Source organism: Salvelinus fontinalis, chromosome 29, assembly GCF_029448725.1.
Source record: "Salvelinus fontinalis isolate EN_2023a chromosome 29, ASM2944872v1, whole genome shotgun sequence".
NCBI classification, from domain to species: Eukaryota; Metazoa; Chordata; class Actinopteri; order Salmoniformes; family Salmonidae; genus Salvelinus; species Salvelinus fontinalis.
Window position 1 is genome coordinate 7,116,637 of NC_074693.1, and position 27,631 is coordinate 7,144,267.

A 27,631-nucleotide genomic window follows, 5' to 3' on the forward strand; every position below is an offset into this window, starting at 1 on the left:
TTCCTCAGTGTAGGGCCTCTATTTTTAGTTGCTGCTAAGGTGGCGCAAGTGTCAAACGTAGTTTGCAATTTCGTCAATGGCATTTTCCAGCCCTAATGCCAGGTTCCGCAATTGACCTGTCTACCATCAGCTGACTTGCGCTGAGGTGGGAGGGGTGGCAGTATTTCAGCTGTGTCTTTAAAAACAAGAGCAATAGTGAGGTGGGAGGGTGGCAGTATTTCAGCTGTGTCTTTAAAATCAAGTGCAATAGTGAGGTGGGAGGGTGGCAGTATTTCAGCTGTGTCTTTAAAAACAAAAGTGACAATTTCATGCAGCACTAATGGGCAGTTTTAAGAAAAGAGATGAGAAAATATTTACTAAATAAACTACATTTAAAAAATGTAATTAAATAAAAAGTAGTACAATAAAATAACAATAATGAGCCTGTATACTGGGGGTACCGGTTAGTAAAGAGACTATATACTGGGGGTACTGGTTAGTAATGAGACTATATACTGGGGGTACAGGTTAGTAATGAGACTATATGCTGGGGGTACAGGTTAGTAATGAGACTATATACTGGGGGTACAGGTTAGTAATGAGACTATATACTGGGGGTACCGGTTAGTAATGAGACTATATACTGGGGGTACCGGTTAGTAATGAGACTATATACTGGGGGTACCGGTTAGTAATGAGACTATATACTGGGGGTACTGGTTAGTAATGAGACTATATACTGGGGGTACCGGTTAGTAATGAGACTATATACTGGGGGTACTGGTTAGTAATGAGACTATATACTGGGGGTACTGGTTAGTAATGAGACTATATACTGGGGGTACTGGTTAGTAATGAGACTATATACTGGGGGTACTGGTTAGTAATGAGACTATATACTGGGGGTACCGGTTAGTAATGAGACTATATACTGGGGGTACCGGTTAGTAATGAGACTATATACTGGGGGTACTGGTTAGTAATGAGACTATATACTGGGGGTACCGGTTAGTAATGAGACTATATACTGGGGGTACAGGTTAGTAATGAGACTATATACTGGGGGTACTGGTTAGTAATGAGACTATATACTGGGGGTACCGGTTAGTAAAGAGACTATATACTGGGGGTACAGGTTAGTAATGAGACTATATGCTGGGGGTACAGGTTAGTAATGAGACTATATGCTGGGGGTACAGGTTACTAATGAGACTATATACTGGGGGTACAGGTTAGTAATGAGACTATATGCTGGGGGTACAGGTTAGTAATGAGACTATATACTGGGGGTACAGGTTACTAATGAGACTATATACTGGGGGTACAGGTTAGTAATGAGACTATATACTGGGGGTACAGGTTAGTAATGAGACTATATGCTGGGGGTACAGGTTAGTAATGAGACTATATACTGGGGGTACAGGTTAGTAATGAGACTATATACTGGGGGTACTGGTTAGTAATGAGACTATATACTGGGGGTACAGGTTAGTAATGAGACTATATACGGGGGGTACAGGTTAGTAAAGAGACTATATACTGGGGGTACAGGTTAGTAATGAGACTATATACTGGGGGTACTGGTTAGTAATGAGACTATATACTGGGGGTACAGGTTAGTAATGAGACTATATACTGGGGGTACTGGTTAGTAATCAGACTATATACTGGGGGTACCGGTTAGTAATGAGACTATATACGGGGGGTACAGGTTAGTAATGGGGATTATATACTGGGGGTACAGGTTAGTAATGAGACTATATGCTGGGGGTACAGGTTAGTAATGAGACTATATACTGGGGGTACAGGTTAGTAATGAGACTATATACTGGGGGTACCGGTTAGTAATGAGACTATATACTGGGGGTACCGGTTAGTAATGAGACTATATACTGGGGGTACCGGTTAGTAATGAGACTATATACTGGGGGTACTGGTTAGTAATGAGACTATATACTGGGGGTACCGGTTAGTAATGAGACTATATACTGGGGGTACTGGTTAGTAATGAGACTATATACTGGGGGTACTGGTTAGTAATGAGACTATATACTGGGGGTACTGGTTAGTAATGAGACTATATACTGGGGGTACTGGTTAGTAATGAGACTATATACTGGGGGTACCGGTTAGTAATGAGACTATATACTGGGGGTACCGGTTAGTAATGAGACTATATACTGGGGGTACTGGTTAGTAATGAGACTATATACTGGGGGTACCGGTTAGTAATGAGACTATATACTGGGGGTACAGGTTAGTAATGAGACTATATACTGGGGGTACTGGTTAGTAATGAGACTATATACTGGGGGTACCGGTTAGTAAAGAGACTATATACTGGGGGTACAGGTTAGTAATGAGACTATATGCTGGGGGTACAGGTTAGTAATGAGACTATATGCTGGGGGTACAGGTTACTAATGAGACTATATACTGGGGGTACAGGTTAGTAATGAGACTATATGCTGGGGGTACAGGTTAGTAATGAGACTATATACTGGGGGTACAGGTTACTAATGAGACTATATACTGGGGGTACAGGTTAGTAATGAGACTATATACTGGGGGTACAGGTTAGTAATGAGACTATATGCTGGGGGTACAGGTTAGTAATGAGACTATATACTGGGGGTACAGGTTAGTAATGAGACTATATACTGGGGGTACTGGTTAGTAATGAGACTATATACTGGGGGTACAGGTTAGTAATGAGACTATATACGGGGGGTACAGGTTAGTAAAGAGACTATATACTGGGGGTACAGGTTAGTAATGAGACTATATACTGGGGGTACTGGTTAGTAATGAGACTATATACTGGGGGTACAGGTTAGTAATGAGACTATATACTGGGGGTACTGGTTAGTAATCAGACTATATACTGGGGGTACCGGTTAGTAATGAGACTATATACGGGGGGTACAGGTTAGTAATGGGGATTATATACTGGGGGTACAGGTTAGTAATGAGACTATATACTGGGGGTACAGGTTAGTAATGAGACTATATACTGGGGGTACCGGTACCGAGTCAATGTGCTGGGGTACAGGTTAGTAATGAGACTATATACTGGGGGTACCAGTACCGAGTCAATTTGCTGGGGTACAGGTTAGTAATGAGACTATATACTGGGGGTACCGGTACCGAGTCAATGTGCTGGGGTACAGGTTAGTAATGAGACTATATACTGGGGGTACCGGTACCGAGTCAATGTGCTGGGGTACAGGTTAGTAATGAGACTATATACTGGGGGTACCGGTACCGAGTCAATGTGCTGGGGTACAGGTTAGTAATGAGACTATATACTGGGGGTACCGGTACCGAGTCAATGTGCTGGGGTACAGGTTAGTAATGAGACTATATACTGGGGGTACCGGTACCGAGTCAATGTGCTGGGGTACAGGTTAGTAATGAGACTATATACTGGGGGTACCGGTACCGAGTCAATGTGCTGGGGTACAGGTTAGTAATGAGACTATATACTGGGGGTACCGGTACCGAGTCAATGTGCTGGGGTACAGGTTAGTCGAGGTAAATAAGTCGAGGTTAGACACACCTGCAACTTGTTTATTCGTCAACACCAGCCCTTTCACAACACCGACAGCTATTTTCCTCAAAGTTTGGACTGTAAAAATAGCAAAGATATTTCTGACACAACCCAGGACCTATAGCGCTACTACCAGCGATGTACCACTGGGTTAGGCTTGTTAAAATAGAGCCCTGGATGTGTGTCAGTACTGTGCTGTTCTGTGTTTGGTTCGGTGTGTCACAGTACTGTGCTGTCCTGTGTGTGTGTGTTACATCTGTGTTTGACAATAACTGTGTGTGTTACATCTGTGTTTGACAATAACTGTGTGTGTTACATCTGTGTTTGACAATAACTGTGTGTGTTAAATCTGTGTTTGACAATAACTGTGTGTGTTACATTGTGGTTTGACAGTGACAGTAACTGTGTGTGTGTTACATTGTGGTTTGACAGTAACTGTGTGTGTGTTACATTGTGGTTTGACAGTAACTGTGTGTGTGTTACATCTGTGTTTGACAATAACTGTGTGTGTTAAATCTGTGTTTGACAATAACTGTGTGTGTTACATTGTGGTTTGACAGTAACTGTGTGTGTGTTACATTGTGGTTTGACAGTAACTGTGTGTGTGTTACATTGTGGTTTGACAGTAACTGTGTGTTACATTGTGGTTTGACAGTAACTGTGTGTGTTACATTGTGGTTTGACAGTAACTGTGTGTGTGTTACATCGTGGTTTGACAGTAACTGTGTGTGTTACATTGTGGTTTGACAGTAACTGTGTGTGTGTTACATTGTGGTTTGACAGTAACTGTGTGTGTGTTACATTGTGGTTTGACAGTAACTGTGTGTGTTACATCGTGGTTTGACAGTAACTGTGTGTGTTACATTGTGGTTTGACAGTAACTGTGTGTGTGTGTTACATTGTGGTTTGACAGTAACTGTGTGTGTGTGTTACATTGTGGTTTGACAGTAACTGTGTGTGTTACATTGTGGTTTGACAGTAACTGTGTGTGTTACATCGTGGTTTGACAGTAACTGTGTGTGTTACATTGTGGTTTGACAGTAACTGTGTGTGTTACATTGTGGTTTGACAGTAACTGTGTGTGTGTTACATTGTAGTTTGACAGTAACTGTGTGTGTTACATTGTGGTTTGACAGTAACTGTGTGTGTTACATTGTGGTTTGACAGTAACTGTGTGTGTGTTACATTGTGGTTTGACAGTAACTGTGTGTGTTACATTGTAGTTTGACAGTAACTGTGTGTGGTACAACGTGGTTTGACAGTAACTGTGTGTGTGGTACATCGTGGTTTGACAGTAACTGTGTGTGTATTACACAGTTGGCACAAGGTGAAGTACTGCTCTTGAATTTTCAGATTCATTGTTAGATATCATCTTGAGAAAGAGGGCCTTGTTTTATGGACATGGTTTGAAAATGATAAAGGTATATCATTCATTAGAGTTTTGTTTACTGTAGAGATAATGTAACAAGATGCCATGGCAACTGATAAGAAATCAGAACTACTATGATTACCAATGGCATCGGAACATGTTGATCTAGTATGTTCTATCAAGGCTCTCCGGTATCTCCATAGAGAAACAGAGTCTCTCATCAGTTAACAACACAACCACACTGTGCTTTTCAACATGCCATGGCAACTTTTCCATTTTCCATCATCAAATATTGATTATTCACAGTTTGATATTGGCTGTGGAGTAGTTGTTGTGATGCTCCTAGATTGTAGTCCAACAGCTTTCTCTTCTTTTTATTTTGATCGCCGCTTACTTTCCTTAGTCTTGGGGTGCTATTCAATCAAACATGTAATCAGCAAAGCCGGAATAACACTTGTTTCTCCATCGCCAATGGAAACGCCGGATTTCATATTTGTGCTGGAAGAATGTTATTTTTCCGGGTCCTCGTGTTTGCCTGATTCAGGGATTGTTTGAAAAGCATCTCTAGTTTTCCCTTGTGTCATTACTAGAGCAGAGATGTGTATTTTCCATCCTCCAGCATCATCATATGATCATATATCATATCTGTCTAATATTATATGCTACAACAATAACACAGTGATGAACAACGTAGTGCGTAGTTGTAGTTGCCTGTTTGTTGTGAAAGCATGACTAAATGTTGTGTACAATGTTCTGTTTCTGATCCGATACTGACCATGTTTCTCTGGCTATCCACTTCTCCACCCCTTGACTTCTGCTCTCTGCCTCTTCCCTTACTCTGCTCCTCCTTCCTGCCCCCTACTCTGCTTCCTCCTTCCTGCCCCCTACTCTGCTTCCTCCTTCCTGCCCCCTACTCTGCTTCCTCCTTCCTGCACCCTACTCTGCTTCCTCCTTCCTGCCCCCTACTCTGCTTCCTCCTTCCTGCCCCCTACTCTGTTCCCTCCTTCCTGCCCCCTACTCTGCTTCCTCCTTCCTGCCCCCTACTCTGCTTCCTCCTTCCTGCCCCCTACTCTGCTGCCTCCTTCCTGCCCCCTACTCTGCTCCTCCTTCCTGCCCCCTACTCTGCTTCCTCCTTCCTGCCCCCTACTCTGCTTCCTCCTTCCTGCCCCCTACTCTGCTTCCTCCTTCCTGCCCCCTACTCTGCTTCCTCCTTCCTGCCCCCTACTCTGCTTCCTCCTTCCTGCCCCCTACTCTGTTCCTCCTTCCTGCCCCCTACTCTGCTTCCTCCTTCCTGCCCCCTACTCTGCTTCCTCCTTCCTGCCCCCTACTCTGCTCCTCCTTCCTGCCCCCTACTCTGTTCCTCCTTCCTGCCCCTACTCTGCTTCCTCCTTCCTGTCCCCTACTCTGCTTCCTCCTTCCTGCCCTCTACTCTGCTTCCTCCTTCCTGCCCCCTACTCTGCTTCCTCCTTCCTGTCCCCTACTCTGCTACCTCCTTCCTGCCCTCTACTCTGCTTCCTCCTTCCTGCCCCCTACTCTGCTTCCTCCTTCCTGCCCCCTACTCTGCACCTGCCTTGCAGGTGTGAACAGATGCGTGCCCCCCTCCTACCCCCCTCCCCAGGACCCCCTACCCCTGGGACAGTATGACCTAACAGAGAACTTGGCACAAGCAGAGGTTTTTGAATTCAGTCAATCCAAACGAGGCCAGGCTCCTTTCTGGCTCAACAATTTTACTAGATTAGCACCTTTTAAGAAATAGAGAAACAGACTCTTTCCAAGGACCATCTATTTTTTCTGAGAAACACTCAAACTAAAAAGTTTGGAGGATTACATCATCGTCATCCCATGAAGAAGAATTGACGACGAAAAAAGAACCACTGAAGGAAGGACCAGTGAATTTTCATTGTGAGTTGTCACCCAGGAGACTGGAGAACTATGGATTCTAACTTCTTCACTTCATTCTAACTGTTCTTGGTTCCAATGCTTCTCTCCTCCAGTAGACACCACTGTTCCCTACTGAACTGTACTGTACAGGAATCCACTTCTACAACCCTCAACCCCACCATCGCCATCTGAATGTCCTGGATTCATGGAGATAGCTTTTATTTTGTTCTTTTCAGGCTCTGGGGTTTTTCCATATTTGAAGTAAGCATATTTAATGTTCCTTTACCAGAACTAGTGAGTCCACCTACCTGCAGTACAGTATGATTGTGTAGATGACAGGTGTTGTGTTGATGTGTGTGTCTGTGAGGACTATGTTGTTGTGATTGTGGCCTGAGGTGCACTGTAACAATGAGGCTGAGGTGGCATCCTATTCCCTACATAGTGGGGAAGGGTACCACTTTGACTGACAGGAGAGCCGTTGGCTGGTTCTGATGTTTCTCAGAAGTTCTGTTGTCAGCATCACCTGTCCCATCAAAGACTGGTCAGACCATCTTTCTCTCTCTCTGTCTCTCTCTCTCTCTTTTCTCTATCCCTCTGTCTATCTTTCTGTCTATCTTTCTGAAATAAACAATACAAACTTAACAGTAAACAATACACTCGCAAAAGGAATAGAGACATTTCATATGTCATATTATGGCTATATACAGTGTTGTAATGATGTGCAAATAGTCTATCGCTCTTCTCTATACCCTGTATCTCTCTCTCTCTCTCTCTCTCTCTCTCTCATTCTCTCTCTCTCTGTCTTTCTCCCTCCCTCCCCTCTATCCCTGTCTATCTCTCTCTTTGCTCTCTGCTTCTCTCTCTCTGTTCCCTCCCCTCTCTCTGTTCCCTCCCCTCTCTCTGTTCCCTCCCTCTCTCTCTGTTCCCTCCCTCTCTCTCTGTTCCCTCCCTCTCTCTCTGTTCCCTCCCTCTCTCTCTGTTCCCTCGTTCTCTCTCTGTGCCGTCTCTCTCTGTTCCCTCTCTTCTTTTTGACTATGTTTTTGTTATATGAGGCTCATCTAGTTGGATGTCTGCCATTATCCATGATGTTACGGCAGGTCAGGGAAGTAATCAATAGCCGTAACATCAATACAACATTTACATTTTCTACTACGCACCAAACACTGTTGACAGGGTAAAATCATCGCGTTCAACCACAGAGGCTGAGTGTTGGGTCACAAAGTGTTTCCTTTGAACCAGTTAAAACAGACAGAACAGATGACGCAGCACTGAGTATTGAGCTGTAGACAGGTAGAATGTCTGTCTGTCTCACCTGTCTGTCTGAGTACTGAGCTGTAGACAGGTAGAATGTCTGTCTGTCTGTCTCACCTGTCTGTCTGATTGGACCAACACCTGTCATCTGATTCCTTTACTGAAATGACAAAAATCACAAAAGTATATGCCAGATTCAACATGTCTTTCATTTGGTTCAGCTGTAAAGTAATTAACATCAACATTTTTTTTAATAGCTTTGTTTAATCTCCATATGTTGAGAAAAGCACAGCCAACCATTTCCGTTGTTTTAGACACAACTAAGAATAATGCACTAACAGGGAGGGCATCAAACTGCAGTCAGTTTTCAGGTCAAGTTCTGAAGGGTTTTTCAGGGGGAGACTGTTGTACACTAGAGAGAAACAACCACTAGATGTCTATGTTTTGTTCTTTCAAAGTTAGAATTTTAAGTGCATAAAATCTCTCATATTAATTATTTTCCAAAAGAAAGTGTAAGCCATGTTCATACTTAGTAACAAATACAGAAACACATTTTATATCAGATGATACCAGTTGATGGAAATAAACTACAGTATGCCAACTTGTGCAATGTGATATATCGTTGTATCTCCAATACTCACAACAATGTGAAATAAAACAATTATTAGAGTTATATTATATTATAGTTTTATGTCATTTTGTTTGCCTTATAGGCCCTATATGAATTAATTATTGAAAAAATTGTGTGTAATTTATGTTTTTATTTCGGTAAAAAAAAGTTAATAAAAGGATGATTTGATTTCTGGTATCTCTAGAAAGTGTTCCTAGAATAATTGCTTTAGATCAGTGGTGGTCAAGCCTCCTCCTGGAGAGATACCCTCCTCCTGGAGAGATACCCTCCTCCTGGAGAGATACCCTCCTCCTGGAGAGATTCCCTCCTCCTGGAGAGATACCCTCCTCCTGGAGAGATACCTTCCTCCTGGAGAGATACCCTCCTCCTGGAGAGATTCCCTCCTTCTGGAGAGATACCTTCTTCCTGGAGAGATCCCTCCTGGAGAGATACCCTCCTCCTGAAGAGATCCCTCCTGGAGAGATACCTTCCTTCTGGAGAGATTCCTTCCTCCTGGAGAGATCCCTCCTGGAGAGATACCTTCCATCTGGAGAGAATCCCTCCTGGAGAGATACCTTCCTTCTGGAGAGATTCCTTCCTCCTGGAGAGATCCCTCCTGGAGAGATTCCTTCCTTCTGGAGAGATACACTCCTCCTGGAGAGATTCCCTCCTCCTGGAGAGATACCTTCCTCCTGGAGAGATACCTTCCATCTGGAGAGATACCCTCCTGGAGAGATTCCTTCTTCCTGGAGAGATCCCTCCTGGAGAGATTCCCTCCTCCTGGAGAGATTCCCTCCTCCTGGAGAGATACCTTCCTTCTGGAGAGATTCCATCCTCCTGGAGATACCCTCCTGCAGGATTTTATTCCAACCCTGCTCCTACACACCAGACTACTAACCAGCTGGTCCCCAAGACCTTGATTATCTTGAATCAGGTGTGTTAGAGTAGGGCTGGAACAAAATCCTGCAGGAGGCTAAATCTCTCCAGGAGTTAGGTTGGTCACCCCCTGCAGTAGGTTTTACTACTTTACTAGCCAGGTTGCCAGATTGGTTTGTACTTCATCTGCTATTATAACACAGAGGAGTTAGCTGAAGCAGAACAGATATGGCAACGTGGCTTTAGAAAAGCCAAGAATGCATCGTACTAGTAAATGTTGGGTAAGATATCTTCACATAGCCCCGAGCCATGTTCCACTGTAGAAGCAGAAACAGTGACAGACATCTAACTGTGCCCTAACAAAGATGCTTTCGAATGATGCATCCCAAATGGCACCCTATACCCTATAGAGTGCACTACTTTTGACCAGTCCCCATAGGGCTCTGTTCAAAACTAGGGAATAGGTTTGCCGTTTGGGACATAGCCTAACTGTGCCCTACCAAAATTGCTATCTAACAGAGATGCCCTAACAGAGATGCTATCTAACAGAGATGGCCTAACAGAGATGCTATCTAACAGAGATGCTATCTAACAGAGATGCTATCTAACAGAGATGCTATCTAACAGAGATGCCCTAACAGAGATGCTATCTAACAGAGATGGCCTAACAGAGATGCTATCTAACAGAGATGCTATCTAACAGAGATGGCCTAACAGAGATGCTATCTAACAGAGATGCTATCTAACAGAGATGCCCTAACAGAGATGCCCTAACAGAGATGCTATCTAACAGAGATGCTATCTAACAGAGATGCTATCTAACAGAGATGCTATCTAACAGAGATGCTATCTAACAGAGATGGCCTAACAGAGATGGCCTAACAGAGATGCCATCTAACAGAGATGCTTTCTAAAAGAGATGCCCTAACAGAAATGCTATCTGACAGTGATGCTATCTAACAGAGATGCTATCTAACAGAGATGCAATCTAACAGAGATGGCCTAACAGAGATGCCATCTAACAGAGATGCTATCTAACAGAGATGCTTTCTAACAGAGATGCCCTAACAGAAATGCTATCTGACAGTGATGCTATCTAACAGAGATACTATCTAACAGAGATGCTATCTAACAGAGATGCCCTAACAGAGATGTTATCTAACAGAGATGCTATCTAACAGAGATGCTATCTGACAGAAATGCTATCTAACAGAGATGCCCTAACAGAAATGCTATCTAACAGAGATGCCCTAACATATATTCTATCTAGCAGAGATGCCCTAACAGAGATGCTATCTAACAGTAATGCTATCTAACAGAGATGTTATCTAACAGAGATGTTATCTAACAGAGATGCTATCTAACAGAGATGTCCTAACAGTGATACTATCTAACAGCGATGCTATCTAACAGTGATGCTATCTAACAGAGATGCTATCTGACAGTGATGCTATCTAACAGTGATGCCCTAACAGAGATGCTATCTAACAGAGATGCCCTAACCAGAGATGCCCTAACAAAGATGTTATCTAACAGAGATGCCCTAACAGAAATGCTATCAAACAGAGATGCTATCTAACATAGATGCTATCTAACAGAGATGCCCTAACAGAGATGCTATCTAACAGAGATGCCCTAACAGAAATGCTATCTAACAGAGATGCCCTAACAGAGATGCTATCTACGAGAAATGCTATCTACGAGATATGCTATCTAACAGAGATTATATCTAACAGAGATGCCCTAACATAGATTCTATCTAGCAGAGATGCCCTAACAGAGATGCTATCTAACAGTGATGCTATCTTACTGAGATGATATCTAACTGAGATGGTATCTAACAGAGATGCCCTAACAGAGATGCCCTAACAGAGATGCCCTAACAGAGATGCTATCTAACAGAGATGCTATCTAACAGAGATGCTATCTAACATAGATGATATCTAACAGAGATGATATCTAACAGAGATGCCCTAACAGAGATGCTATCTAACAGAGATGCTATATCTAACAGAGATGCTATCTAACAGAGATGCCCTAACAGTGTCTCCAGTGTTCCACTAGTCTCATGCAGCAGCGATGAATCAGGCATGTATTCTCTTTCCCCCTCCAGTGTATGACTTCTCATCTCTCTGGGCCCATCCCAAATGGCACCCAATTCCCTATAGTGCTCTGGTCAAAAGTAGCGCATTATATAGGGATTAGGATACCATTGGGGATGCAGCCTCTGTGCCTGTGAGTGGGGATTCCCAGTGTTAGAGAAACCGGCAAGACAGAAACATGACAGAAACATGACGGGCAGTAGCCTGGGAGCCAAACTGAATATTGCTCTGATTATCACTCTGAATATCACTCTAAATATCACTCTGAATATCACTCTGAATATCACTGAAAATCATGCTAAATATCACTCTAAATATCACTCTGAATATCACTCTAAATATCACTCTAAATATCACTCCGAATATCACTAAATATCACTCTGAATATCACTCTAAATATAACTCTGAATATCACTCTGGATATCACTCTAAATATCACTCTGAATATCGCGTTGAATATCATTCTGAATATCACTCTGAATATCACTCTGAATATCACTCTGAATATCACTAAATATCACTCTGAATATCCCTATAAATATCACTCTGAATATCACTCTGAATATCACTCTGAATATCACTAAATACCACTCTGAATATCACTCTGAATATCACTGAATATCGCTGAATATCACTCTAAATATCACTCTGAATGTTACTCTGAATATCACTCTGAATATCACTATAAATATCACTGAATATCACTCTGAATATCACTCTGAATATCATTGAATATCACTCTAAATATCACTGTGAATATCGCTCTGAATATCCCTCTAAATATCACTCTGAATATCACTGAATATCACTGAATATCACTCTGAATATCCCTCTAAATATCACTTTGAATATCACTGAATATCACTGAATATCATTCTGAATATCCCTCTAAATATCACTGTGAAAATTGCTCTGAATATCACTCTGAATATCCCTCTAAATATCACTCTGAATATCACTGAATATCACTGAATATCATTCTGAATATCCCTCTAAATATCACTGTGAAAATTGCTCTGAATATCCCTCTGAATATCACTCTAAATATCACTGTGAATATCACTGTGAATATCACTGTGAATATCACTGTGAATTTCCCTGTGAATTTCCCTGTGAATATCACTGTGAATATCACTGTGAATATCACTGTGAATTTCCCTGTGAATTTCCCTGTGAATATCACTGTGAATATCACTGTGAATATCACTGTGAATATCACTGTGAAAATCATAGGGAAACAGAGATATATCCAATGTGTATTCCAGGCTGTTATTGTAGTACCACACCATTGCACTGGGGATGTGGATCTGTTGAATGTGGGGGACATTTCACTGTTATTGTCTGACAAACTCTAAGATTATTTACATAACATTTGGATGGAATCATTTCATTTAGATTTTAATCAGTTGTCCTATTGATCTCCTGCGTGTGTTAATTAATGAAAGACGTAGAGGGTTTGACAGAAGGACATAATGGTGGGAGATGACTGTCTAGTTTGTCAGCATTTGGTTTATTTACATTTATTTTTATTTTCCAATTCAACGTCCCCAGTTTTGAGAAGCTAGCTGACATAAAATGGTGAGGAAACAGACAGAACAGTCATATTACCTGTGACTAGCAGCTAGCTACATGTGCATACTGTGTAAACAACAGATCATATATTATATTACAATATTGGTATTTTGCGTTGGAGACAGCCAACAGTGTTGTTTCAGTTCAATGTTTGCATCTCAAATGGCACCCTATTCCCTATATAGTGCCCTACTTTGACCAGTGCTCCATGGGTCCTGTTTAAAAGTAGGGCACTATAAAGGGAATAGGGTGCCATTTGAGATTCAGTTCTATCCTCAGTACCAGAGACCCAGTTCTATCCTCAGTACCAGAGACCCAGTTCTCTCCTCAGTACCAGAGACCCAGTTCTATCCTCAGTACCAGAGACCCAGTTCTCTCCTCAGTACCAGAGACCCAGTTCTCTCCTCAGTACCAGAGACCCAGTTCTCTCCTCAGTACCAGAGACCCAGTTCTCTCCTCAGTACCAGAGACCCAGTTCTCTCCTCAGTACCAGAGACCCAGTTCTCTCCTCAGTACCAGAGACCCAGTTCTATCCTCAGTACCAGAGACCCAGTTCTCTCCTCAGTACCAGAGACCCAGTTCTCTCCTCAGTACCAGAGACCCAGTTTTCTCCTCAGTACCAGGTAGATGCATGATGTTTTATGGCATCCAGAGTTCTGCATGACACATGAGATTAACTCTTTGAAGATTTGGTTTTCTCTTTTAATAACAACCAACCTGCTTGCCATTATTTTACAACCCTTCCACTGTTTCATTCCATGTAATGATATGATGTTTTCTCTAGGCCATTAGATACTGTTTCCCTCTCTCAAGGGATTATATTTATTCATGACAGACAACAGTAGAGAATATGAATCCACTGACATGCCATAATAATATTATTACAACATTGAATTGTGGTTTGCTATTAATCAATAATTAATTAATTGATTAGTGGTTAACACTATTAGCATAACACTGCTGTAGTTGATACTTTGATAAATATTTGTGTAATTTGATCAGTTAGTTCTCTGCCATGCACTGACTACTGATAGAATATTCTACCACTCCTGCAGAACAGATTCAAGGTAAAACGGGTGATTTTCTTCCTATGGCAACAGCACACCAAATAGTAGATCTATCTACTGTATATGGTGTTAGCATGTATTTATGCTGAACCAATAAGAAACCTGGTAGAAGGAGCTATATGTAACCATCATGGTGGATATATTCATGGCAGCAGCTCTACTCAACACAGTCATGGATTCTTTAAGGTGCATTTAGGAGACACACTATTTATTTACCTCCCAATAATAGCACAAATATTTATGAAATGTAATATGGTATATTATGTTGATATTAACATGATATGTTTGTTGTTGGTTTAGACGTGGACAGTATAAGGATCTGTTGTTGGCCGGGTGAGTCTATATTTAGGGCTGAAAGGAAGTAGAAATCTAGACATTAGACATACGATGCACTGGTCCCAAATGGCATCCTATTCTCTATATAGTCCCTATAGGCCCTGATCAAAAGGAGTGCACTATACAGGGAATAGGGTGCCATTGGGACGTACACACAGTCATCATTACAAATCCTTGTTGCTTTTCTCTAGTTGGTTATACAGTAGTATGTGGTATCAGAACAGCCAGGGTACTAATGTATGGACACTGAAACAGATAACAAGACAAGTAACAAGTTTAGTTGGAGCTACTAGGCTATTCACTGTACATTCACATTGCCATCTAGAATGGGGAGGGGGTTTGGACTCTGGTATGACTTCCATTTTATCTGTCAGTCTGAAAGGTCATCACCATGTTTGTACAGTACAAATAGCAGGAACATATATTTTCTCTTTGGCCTTCGATTATGTTTGTTTTGATATGTTGTAGAAATGGGAAAAACCAACTCTGAAACTAAGTAATGCCTATTCAAATGCTGAAACTGTGAATGTGGAGCGTCGAGAAGTCTATATATTTTGATGTAATCAAAGAGCACTGGGAATTATTACGTTGTATTTCACTGTAAAAACTGAACCACATCTGATATAACTGTACTTTAGTTGAAATTAAAACCTCTATATACTGAACTGTGTCGTAAGGTCAATGGGGACGTTAGACAGGATATCCTCATCCTGTAATGTGATGTCATATCCTGTGTGTGTATGAATTGTTCTGTTCAAATATGTCTTCTTCCTGTTTGTTTGCTGCTCCTTTGACTGACTGGGTTTAAACCTGTTTTTTTTTGGTATTGGTATTTTATTGGGATCCCCATTAGCTGTTGCAAAAGCAGCAGCTAGTCTTCCTGGGGTCCACACAAAACATGAAACATGAAACATAATACAGAACATCAATAGACAAGAACAGTTCAAGGACAGAACTACATACATTTTTTAAAGGCACACGTAGCCTACATATCAATGCATACACACAAACTATCTAGGTCATATAGGGGAGAGGCGTTGTGCCGTGAGGTGTTGCTTTATCTGTTTTTTGAAACCAGGTTTGAAACCAGGTTTGAACCTGGGTTTGACTGACTGGGTTTGACTGACTGGGTTTGACTGACTGGGTTTGACTGACTGGGTTTGAACCTGGGTTTGACTGACTGGGTTTGACTGACTGGGTTTGAACCTGGGTTTGACTGACTGGGATTGAACCTGGGTTTGACTGACTGGGTTTGACTGACTGGGTTTGAACCTGGGTTTGACTGACTGGGATTGAACCTGGGTTTGACTGACTGGGTTTGACTGACTGGGTTTGAACCTGGGTTTGACTGACTGGGTTTGACTGACTGGGTTTGAACCTGGGTTTGACTGACTGGGTTTGAACCTGGGTTTTTGCACTCCACAAGACTATGTCACTGAGCTAAAGCCCCAGAATTAACTCAGGGAACTAACTTCAGTCTTCAGCAAGGTCACTTTCAAACGGTGAGCAGTGATTTCATAGACGGAGAATACATTTACAGTGGTGGTCTGACACCTAGTGGTTACTCATGGTTTTACAAAATGTTTCTCCTGAAGCTCTGTGCACTCATCTAACTGTCCAGGAGAGGGCAGTGTCTTAAACCATGTTTTCAGTAGACTTCAACCAATTTCCAATGAGTACATTTACGCACAATTTGCTGAATTCAATCACAGAGATTAAGTTAAATAAATATGTTTCTTCTAATTAAACCTCTACAACTATTCAAAGGCAAACTTGGCATAATTATTATTCACACTTCCAATAAAAACAAAACAAACTGGACTTGGCAGCCCATGATGCACCCAGTAGAGACAGTAGAAGATGAAAAAAAGTATGAAATGATCACACTTTTTGTTTACAATTTGCAGAAATCCTCCTCCGTATTGCTTTCACCTAAAATGTGTTTTCAGAACAGTGGAGATGAAGCAGAGGAATCCACTATTGAGACAAAGCCAAATTGAGTATCCATTTGTGACATCATCTTCATCATACAGAGTTCAGAGGTCAGGAGATAGAGGTCAGGTGAGATGTTTCAGATAGTTCCTCAGTATCTGGGGAATGTCCAAGCGGTCTATGGATGTCATTTTATTAACCACGGGGAGGTAACTCCGAATCGCACGCCGCGTCTGTGACATCAGAGTATTGGGACAAACTGGAAACAAAACACAGGAGAGGTTCCTTATTAATTCAGTGAAATTCGAGAAACGCTCCAATGTTCTCATCATTAACAACCGTCAATCAGTTAGAGATAGAGAACAGACTGAATATGTGAGAGTCAAATATGTAACAAATGTATAACTTTTGTGCAACAAATGAAACGAATCTGTAACAACTATTTAACAAGTGTGTGTGATGTTCTCACCTCTCTCCTTGAGCAGCAGCACCACCGCTTCGTTCTGCTTGGTGGTCTTGTCAGTAATCAACGTGGGCAGATACACGTCTGCCCCAAAGTCTATAAGCAGCTGTATGTATTCCACTCCACAGCCATACCTCAGACACATCTCCAACACCGTCTTGGGCTCCTTGATCCTGGCCAGCATCTTCTCTGACTTGCAGTTATAGTTAGGATTAGCCCCGTGGAGCAGTAGCAGCTTAAAACAGTCCAGGTGTCCATATACAGCGGATATGTACAGGGGTCCCCTGCAGGCTGTGGCGTTGGAGGCCCACTCAGGGACTTTGGGCCAGACGTCGACCTCGGCTCCGAACTGAAGCAGCTCCCTGAGGACCTCCACGTCTCCCTCGCGGGCGGCGGTCAGCACCGGGGAACAGTTGTTATACGGGCTGCCGTTGGGGTCGGCTCCAGCCTTTAGTAAGACCACAACACAGTCCAGGTGTTTACCACTGACTGCTGTAAACAGAGGGGTCTGGGCCTTCACATCTAGACTGTCCACCTGCAAAACCAATCAATCACCAAACAATAATTCATCAATAGGCTAAATTACATTTATTTAGAAAGCCCTTTATTACATCAGCAGTTGTCACAACGTGTTTGTACAGTAGCACAGAGTAAATGACCGTTGTTTAGATCAACCGTATGATTAACCATGTCAGGAGTAGGCGTCTGGGTTGGAGAAGATAACCCAAAGTCTTCTATCGGCATATCTCACCTCCGCTCCGTGCTCCAGCAGGAGTTCCAGACACCTCAGGTGCCCGTGTGCTGCGGCGGTCCGTAGGGGGGTAACAGGGATCCCCCAGCCGCTTCTGCTGTTGATACACTTTCTGTAGCTCTCCTGGGACAACAGCTCAGCTACCAGCACCACGTCATCACTGCTCACTGCCTGGTTCAGAGCCTGGGGAACAGAGCACTATTATACCTCCACTTACCATACACACAGTGTTATTGGGTTGCACTGCTGGGTGGTATTCACTACACTCAAAACAAAACAGAGAGATACTATCTGAACTTGTTCAATAAGATATTTTTATTTTATTTAACTAGGCAGGTCAGTTAAGAACACATTCTTATTTTCAATGACAGCCTAGGAACAGTGGGTTAACTGCCTTGTTCAGGGGCAGAACAACAGATTTATTACCTTATCAGTTCGGGGATTCGATCTTGCAACCTTTTGGTTACTAGTCCAACGCTCTAACCACTAGGCTACCTGCCAACCCAACAATAAGATATGCTCGTTGACGTTTTCTGTTGGACATCATTTTGAAACTCTTTGCTACAGAGTCTCCTAATGAATACGACCCTAGTTAGGTCACACCCATGTAGACTAGGGAAGTCACCCCAGTGGGTCTGATGCTGTGGAAGTCTACTGATGTTGTCCCGGTGATAGGTTGCTCAGTTACAAAGCACTGCAAGCTCATTGGTTGTACCTGGCCATGCTCATTGTCCTCCTCATCCTCTTCCTTGGGCTGAAGCAGAGAGAAGATCTTTGAGACATCCATTAGACTCATCTTGAGAGGGTTTGTGGCTGTGTTGATACTGTCTAGGACCATACTGTTACTATAGCTATAACAGTTACAACTCATCCATCTAGAGAGAGAGAGAGAGAGAGAGAGAGAGAGAGAGAGAGAGAGAGAGAGAGAGAGAGAGAGAGAGAGAGAGAGAGAGAGAGGTGAGAGAATGGTAGAGAGAGGCAAAAAGAAAGAGAATGAGAGAGAGAAAGAGAACGGTTGAGAGAGAGAGAGACAAAAAGAAAGAGAACGAGAGAGAGAAAAAGAAAGAGAACGAGAGAGAGAGAGAAAAAGAAAGAGATTGAGAATGAGAGAGAATGGTAGAGAGAGAGAGACAGAACGGTAGAGAGGCAAAAAGAAAGAGAATGAGAGAGGGAAAGAGAACGGTTGAGAGAGAGAGACAAAACGAAAGAGAACGCGAGAGAGTGACAAAAAGAAAGAGAACGAGAGAGAATGGAAGAGAGAGAGACAAAAAGAAAGAGAACGAGAGAGAGAGTGAAAGAGAGAGAGACAAAAGAAAGAGAATGAGAGAGAGAGACAAAAGAAAGAGAATGAGAGAGAATGGTAGAGAGAGATAGAGATAAAAAGAAAGAGAGAGAGAGAGGGAGAAACAGAGAGAGACAACAAGAACTTGCTTTGGCAATGTTAACACATGTTTCCCATGCCAATAAAGCCCCTTGAATTGAATTGAATTGAATTGAGAGAGACAAAAAGAAAGAGAAAGAGAGAGGGAGAAAGGAGAGAGAGTTTTTTGTATGTGTTTAGGTCAGGGCATGTGTTTTGGGTGGGCAGTCTATGTTATCTGTTTCTATGTTGGTTTTGGTTGCCTGGTATGGCTCTTAATTAGAGGCAGGTGTTTTGCGTTCTCCTCTAATTAAGAGTCATATTTAGGTAGGGTGTTCTCACTGTTTGTTTGTGGGTGATTGTCTCCTGTGTCGTCGAATGTATGTACCATACGGGACTGTTTGGCTGTTCATTTATTTTGATGTCGTCTGTTTCCTGTCCGTGAGTTTACGTTTAGTTATGTAAGTTTATGTTCAGGTTTCGTCAACGTCGTTTTCTTGTTTTGTATATTTGAAAGTGTTTTGTTTCGTGTTGCCATCGTCGTTGTAAATAAAAAGATGGCTTATTTCCCGAAAGCTGCATTTTGGTCTGATGATCCTTCTCTCCTCTCCTCGTCCGAGGATGAGGAGAGAGACAGCCCTTACAGATAGAGACAGGGAATAGATAATAGACAGGGAATAGATAGAGACAGGAAATAGATAATAGACAGGGAATAGATAGAGACAGGGAATAGATAATAGACAGGGAATAGATAATAGACATGGAATAGATAGAGACAGGAATAGATAATAGACCGGGAATAGATAATAGACTGGGAATAGATAGAGACAGGGAATAGATAATAGACAGGGAATATATAGAGACAGGAATAGATAGAGACAGGGAATAGATAATAGACAGGAATAGATAGAGACAGGGATTAGATAATAGACAGGGAATAGATAGAGACAGGGAATAGATAGGGACATGGAATAGATAATAGACAGGGAATAGATAATAGACAGGGAATAGATAGAGACAGGGATAGATAATAAACAGGAATAGATAGAGACATGGAATAGATAATAGACAGGGAATAGATAATAGACAGGGAATAGATAGAGACAGGGAATAGATAATAGACAGGGAGTAGATAATAGACAAGTAATAGATAATAGACAGGGAATAGATAGAGACAGGGAATAGATAATTAACAGGAATATATAGAGACAGGGATAGATAATAAACAGGAATAGATAGAGACATGGAATAGATAATAGACAGGGAATTAGATAATAGACAGGGAAGAGATAGAGACAGGGAATAGATAATAGACAGGGAATAGATAGAGACAGGGAATAGATAATAGACAGGGAATAGATAATAGACAGGTAATAGATAGAGACAGGGAATAGATAGAGACAGGGAATAGATAGAGACAGGAAATAGATAGAGACAGGGAATAGATAATAGACAGGGAAGAGATAGAGACAGGGAATAGATAATAGACAGGGAATAGATAGAGACAGGGAATAGATAATAGACAGGGAATAGATAATAGACAGGTAATAGATAGAGACAGGGAATAGATAGAGACAGGGAATATATAGAGACAGGAAATAGATAGAGACAGGGAATAGATAATAGACAGGGAATAGATAGAGACATGAATAAAAACTAGATAGGAATAGATAGAGACAGGGAATAGATAATAGACAGGGAATAGATAGGGACTAAGGAGTAGATAATAGACAGGGAATAGATAGACAGGGATAGATAGAAACAGGGAATAGATAATAGACAGGGAATAGATAGAGACAGGAATAGATAATAGACGAAGAATAGATTGAGACCGGGAATAGATAGAGACAGGGAATAGATAATAGACAGGGAATAGATAGAGACAGGAACAGATAGAGACAGGGAATAGATAATAGACAGGAATAGATAGAGACAGGGATTAGATAATAGACAGGGAATAGATAGAGACAGGGAATAGATAGGGACATGAAATAGATAATAGACAGGGAATAGATAGAGACAGGGATAGATAATAAACAGGAATAGATAGAGACATGGAATAGATAATAGACAGGGAAGAGATAATAGACAGGGAATAGATAGAGACAGGGAATAGATAATAGACAGGGAATAGATAGAGACAGGGAATAGATAATAGACAGGGAATAGATAGAGACAGGAACAGATAGAGACAGGGAATAGATAATAGACCTGGAATAGATAGAGACAGGGAATAGATAGGGACATGGAATAGATAATAGACAGGGAATAGATCATAGACAGGGAATAGATAGAGACAGGGATAGATAATAAACAGGAATAGATAGAGACATGGAATAGATAATAGACAGGGAATAGATAATATACAGGGAATAGATAGAGACAGGGAATAGGTAATAGACAGGGAATAGATAATAGACAAGGAATAGATAATAGACAGGGAATAGATAGAGACAGGGAATAGATAATAGACAGGGAATAGATAGAGACAGGAATAGATAATAGACCGGGAATAGATTGAGAAAGGGAAAGAGAGAGACAGGGAATAGATAATAGACAGGGAATAGATAGAGACAGGAACAGATAGAGACAGGGAATAGATAATAGACAGGGAATAGATAGAGACAGGGAATAGATAGGGACATGGAATAGATAATAGACAGGGAATAGATAATAGACAGGGAATAGATAGAGACAGGGATAGATAATAAACAGGAATAGATAGAGACATGGAATAGATAATAGACAGGGAATAGATAATAGACAGGGAATAGATAGAGACAGGGAATAGATAATAGACAGGGCATAGATAGAGACAGGGAATAGATAATAGACAGGGAATAGATAATAGACCGGGAATAGATAATAGACAGGGAATAGATAGAGAAAGGGAATAGATAGAGACAGGAATGGATAGAGACAGGGAATAGATAATAGACAGGGAATAGATAGAGACTAAGGAGAAGATAATAGACAGGGAATAGATAGACAGGGATAGATAGAAACAGGGAATAGATAATAAACAGGAATAGATAGAGACAGGGATAGATAGAGACAGGTATAGATAATAGACAGGAATAGATAGAGACAGGGAATATATAATAAACAGGAATAGATAGAGACAGGGAATAGATAGAGACAGGGAATAGATAGAGACAGGGAATAGATAATAGACAGGGAATAGATAGAGCCATGAATAAAAATTAAACAGGAATAGATAGAGACAGGGAATAGATAATAGACAGGGAATAGATAGAGACTAAGGAGTAGATAATAGACAGGGAATAGATAGACAGGGATAGATAGAAACAGGGAATAGGTAGAGACAGGGATAGATAGAAACAGGGAATAGATAAAAGACAGGGAATAGATAGAGACAGGGAGTAGATGATAGACAGGGAATAGATAATAAACAGGAATAGATAGAGACAGGGATAGATAATAAACATGAATAGATAGAGACAGGGAATAGATAATAAACAGGAATAGATAGAGACAGGGATAGATAGAGACAGGGAATAGATAATAGACAGGGATAGATAGAGACAGGTATAGATAATAAACAGGAATAGATAGAGACAGGGATAGATAATAAATAGGAATATATAGAGACATGGAATAGATAATAAACAGGGAATAGATAGAGACATGGAATAGATAATAAACAGGAATAGATAGAGACAGGGATAGATAGAGACAGGGATAGATAATAAACAGGAATAGATAGACAGGGATAGATAATAAACAGGAATAGATAGAGACAGGGAATAGATAATAAACAGGAATAGATAGAGACAGGGATAGATAGAGACAGGTATAGATAATAAACATGAATAAATAGAGACAGGAATAGATAGAGACAGGGAATAGATAATAAACAGGAATATAGAGAGACAGGGAATAGATAATAAACAGGAATAGATAGAGACAGGGAATAGATAATAAACAGGAATAGATAGAGACAGGGAATAGATAATAAATAGGAATAGATAGAGACATGGAATAGATAATAAACAGGAATAGATAGAGACAGGGATAGATAGAGACAGGGAATAGATAATAAACAGGAATACATAGAGACAGGGAATAGATAATAAACAGGAATAGATATAGACAGGAATAGATAGAGACAGGGAATAGATAGAGACATGGAATAGATAATAAACAGGAATAGATATAGACAGGAATAGATAGAGACAGGGATAGATAGAGACAGGGAATAGATCATAAACAGGAATACATAGAGACAGGGAATAGATAATAAACAGGAATAGATAGAGACAGGAATAGATAGAGACAGGGATAGATAGAGACAGGGAATAGATAATAAACAGGAATAGATAGAGACAGGGAATAGATAATAAACAGGAATAGATAGAAACAGGGATAGATAGAGACAGGAATAGATAGAGACAGGGAATAGATAATAAACAGGAATAGATAGAGACAGGGAATAGATAGAGACATGGAATAGATAATAAACAGGAATAGATAGAGACATGGAATAGATAATAAACAGGAATAGATAGAGACAGGAATAGATAGAGACAGGGATAGATAGAGACAGGGATAGATAGAGACAGGAATAGACAGAGACAGTGATAGATAATAAACAGTAATAGATAGAGACAGGGAATAGATAGAGACAGGGAATAGATAGAGACAGGAATAGATAGAGAACACATAGAGCCCAATGCACAGTATTACATATGAACCTTTTGTCTATTTCAGTTCATTTACTCTCAGACATCTGCAAATGTTTTATTAGAAGCCAAGTGGGATGAACACTTGTTGAAAAAGACATTTCTATATAAGGGTTAAATTAGTGAAAGTCTTCATCATATGAGTTTGCACAAGTTTGCAGAAAGGGCATAATGTTGAGATTGATCAAAAAAATGTAATGTTTCTGAATATTTTTCTCTATTTGCGTAAACAACTATCATGGAAAATATGATAAAAGACAACAGATTTGGGGACTGTTAAGAACATCCATCCCAGACAGAATCCCATTCTCCATTTAACTCCTTCTATAGCCACTGTGATCCAAAGACCCAGAGACACACAGCAAATGGTGCTTAACACTTACCTCACCCACAGGGTCACCAACCAGGGATCTCTCTGCCAACAATGTTACTCAGGACGTTGGTAGTAAAACGTTGCACTTTTTAATAACTCCATGGTCCATCGGTCACATGGAAGAAGAGGAGAAGACTCCAAGAGGAATGTGTTGCTGTATCCACACAGGGACTAGGGTCTGAGAGCTGTGGCGGGTGTGTGTTACTGTCTAACACAGCAGACCAGAGAGGGGGTCTGGCTGGCTGGGTGCTGCTAGGGGGCTAATTTTAGGCCCACGGATAGACCTACCTAAACTTCCATTCTTGGAGAACTGTGAGAGTTATAATTAGACTGGCGATAAGACTGGTGACACTGACACTCAGGCTGTGAGTTGGGTTGTTGGGCAGGGACCTTGGCACTCCGTGGTGTTTCACTGTGTCCTGTACCAGCAAACATGTAATCAGATGTGTGATCTGAAATCAGATAGGCTTACTTCAGTCTATTTTCATTTCGGCTTGCCAAGCTCACAGAAAGTAACTTTAACCCTTTAGGTTTCTCAGATCTTTAATAAAGAGTCAGTGTGTATTTGAATCCTACAAGAGAAATGCTTTGTGCTGTATTGTGTCTACGTTTAACAGGCCTGTCATCACAATCAATCAATCAATCAATTTTATTTTATATAGCCCTTCGTACATCAGATAATATCTCGAAGTGCTGTACAGAAACCCAGCCTAAAACCCCAAACAGCTAGAATGCAGGTGTAGAAGCACGGTGGCTAGGAAAAACTCCCTAGAAAGGCCAAAACCTAGGAAGAAACCTAGAGAGGAACCAGGCTATGAGGGGTGGCCAGTCCTCTTCTGGCTGTGCCGGGTGGAGATTATAACAGAACTATGCCAAGATGTTCAAAAATGTTCATAAGTGACAAGCATGGTCAAATAATAATCATGAATAATTTTCAGTTGGCTTTTCATAGCTGATCATTAAGAGTTGAAAAACAACAGGTCTGGGACAGGTGGCGGTTCCATAACCGCAGGCAGAACAGCTGAAACTGGAATAGCAGCAAGGCCAGGCGGACTGGGGACAGCAAGGAGTCACCACGGGCGGCAGTCCCGACGCATGGTCCTAGGGCCCAGGTCCTCCGAGAGAAAGAAAGAGAGAAGGAGAAAATTAGAGAGAGCCAAGATTTTCAAAATGTTCATAAATGACAAGCATGGTCAAATAATAATCAGGAATAAATCTCAGTTGGCTTTTCATAGCCGATCATTAAGAGTTGAAAACAGCAGGTCTGGGAGAGGTAGGGGTTCCATAACCGCAGGCAGAAGAGTTGAAACTGGAATAGCAGCAAGGCCAGGCGGACTGGGGGCAGCAAGGAGTCACCACGGCCGGTAGTCCCGACGTATGGTCCTAGGGCTCAGGTCCTCCGAGAGAAAGAGAGAAGGAGAAAATTAGAGAGAGCCAAGATTTTCAAAATGTTCATAAATGACAAGCATGGTCAAATAATAATCAGGAATAAATCTCAGTTGGCTTTTCATAGCCGATCATTAAGAGTTGAAAACAGCAGGTCTGGGACAGGTAGGGGTTTCGTAACCGCAGGCAGAAACAGTTGAAACTGGAATAGCAGCAAGGCCGGGCGGACTGGGGACAGCAAGGTGTCAGCATGCCCGGTAGTCCTGACGTATGGTCCTAGGGCTCAGGTTCTCAGAGAGAAAGAGAGAACGAGAGAATTAGAGAGAGCATACTTAAATTCACACAGGACACTGGATAAGACAGGAGAAGTATTCCAGGTATAACCAACTGACCCTAGCCCCCCGACACATAAACTACTGCAGCATAAATACTGGAGGCTGAGACAGGAGCGGTCAGGAGACACCTCACCTCCATTTCTTTCGTTTACACTGTGACTGGCAACCATCTTATAGCCTGTGTGCAGCTGTCTGACTGTCAGAGAAGCTGCTGTAGACTGTCATCTGTTCACACAGCCCTGCCCTGCCCTCAGAACCATGATCAGCTGTTCACACAGCCCTGCCCTCAGAACCATGATCAGTTCTTCACACAGCCCTGCCCTGCCCTCAGAACCATGATCAGCTGTTCACACAGCCCTGCCCTGCCCTCAGAACCATGATCAGCTGTTCACACAGCCCTGCCCTGCCCTCAGAACCATGATCAGCTGTTCACACAGCCCTGCCCTGCCCTCAGAACCATGATCAGCTGTTCACACAGCCCTGCCCTGCCCTCAGAACCATGATCAGCTGTTCACACAGCCCTGCCCTGCCCTCAGAACCATGATCAGCTGTTCACACAGCCCTGCCCTGCCCTCAGAACCATGATCAGCTGTTCACACAGCCCTGCCCTGCCCTCAGAACCATGATCAGCTGTTCACACAGCCCTGCCCTCAGAACCATGATCAGCTGTTCACACAGCCCTGCCCTCAGAACCATGATCAGCTGTTCACACAGCCCTGCCCTCAGAACCATGATCAGCTGTTCACACAGCCCTGCCCTCAGAGCCATGATCAGCTGTTCACACAGCCCTGCCCTGCCCTCAGAACCATGATCAGCTGTTCACACAGCCCTGCCCTGCCCTCAGAACCATGATCAGCTGTTTACACAGCCCTGCCCTCAGAACCATGATCAGCTGTTCACACAGCCCTGCCCTGCCCTTAGAACCATGATCAGTTCTTCACACAGCCCTGCCCTGCCCTCAGAACCATGATCAGCTGTTCACACAGCCCTGCCCTCAGAACCATGATCAGTTCTTCACACAGCCCTGCCCTGCCCTCAGAACCATGATCAGCTGTTCACACAGCCCTGCCCTGCCCTCAGAACCATGATCAGTTGTTCACACAGCCCTGCCCTGCCCTCAGAACCATGATCAGTTGTTCACACAGCCCTGCCCTGCCCTCAGAACCATGATCAGCTGTTCACACAGCCCTGCCCTGCCCTCAGAACCATGATCAGTTGTTCACACAGCCCTGCCCTGCCCTCAGAACCATGATCAGTTGTTCACACAGCCCTGCCCTGCCCTCAGAACCATGATCAGTTGTTCACACATGTTACGTTCCCCAGTTTCTATGTTCTGTTTTGTATTTGGTAACATCCGGTTTGGAGCGAGCGGTCGCATTTGCATTCGCTCTGCAGGTAGTATAAATTTTCATTTCATTTTCATTACATTTCATTATAGTACAACGGTTAATTTGTCTAACCTTAGCAATTTCTTCTTAGCTAGCTACTTAGCCGTCTGTGTATAAAAGATAATTGCGTAATTATCGTATTCCGTCGTCTATCGTAGTCCACACTGCTATCTGCCCAGCAGCTAGCAAACGTCCACCGTCTACCGAATAGTAGTATAAACTTTTCATTACATTTCATTATAGTACAACGGTCTGATTTTCATTTTCACTACAGTACAACGGTTTGATTTGTTTGATCTTAGCTAGCTACATAGCCGTCTTTGCATCAAACATAATTGTGTAGTTAT

The 27,631-nt window shown here is 42.0% G+C and overlaps 2 protein-coding genes across 2 annotated transcripts in view; one reads left to right on the forward strand and one right to left on the reverse strand.

The window, feature by feature from the left end:
• Positions 1-15,258, forward strand: part of LOC129827362 (uncharacterized) — a 91,034-nt gene extending 75,776 nt beyond the window's left edge. Inside the window, exons 14-15 of the mRNA XM_055888140.1 lie at positions 5,626-5,639; positions 6,476-15,258. Of these exons, the coding sequence (XP_055744115.1) occupies positions 5,626-5,639; positions 6,476-6,654 (193 nt within the window). The 3' untranslated portion in view covers positions 6,655-15,258. The remainder of the gene's footprint in view (positions 1-5,625; positions 5,640-6,475) is intronic.
• Positions 14,610-24,345, reverse strand: LOC129827364 (ankyrin repeat and SOCS box protein 12-like). Its single transcript, XM_055888141.1, has 5 exons — positions 24,186-24,345; positions 18,455-18,614; positions 17,740-17,922; positions 16,995-17,523; positions 14,610-16,784 (listed from the first exon to the last, which is right to left on the reverse strand). The coding sequence occupies exons 2-5, from the start codon at positions 18,608-18,610 to the stop codon at positions 16,651-16,653; spliced, it is 1,002 nt and encodes a 333-aa protein (XP_055744116.1). The 5' UTR covers positions 18,611-18,614; positions 24,186-24,345; the 3' UTR covers positions 14,610-16,650.
• Between the last annotated feature and the right edge of the window lie 3,286 nt (positions 24,346-27,631).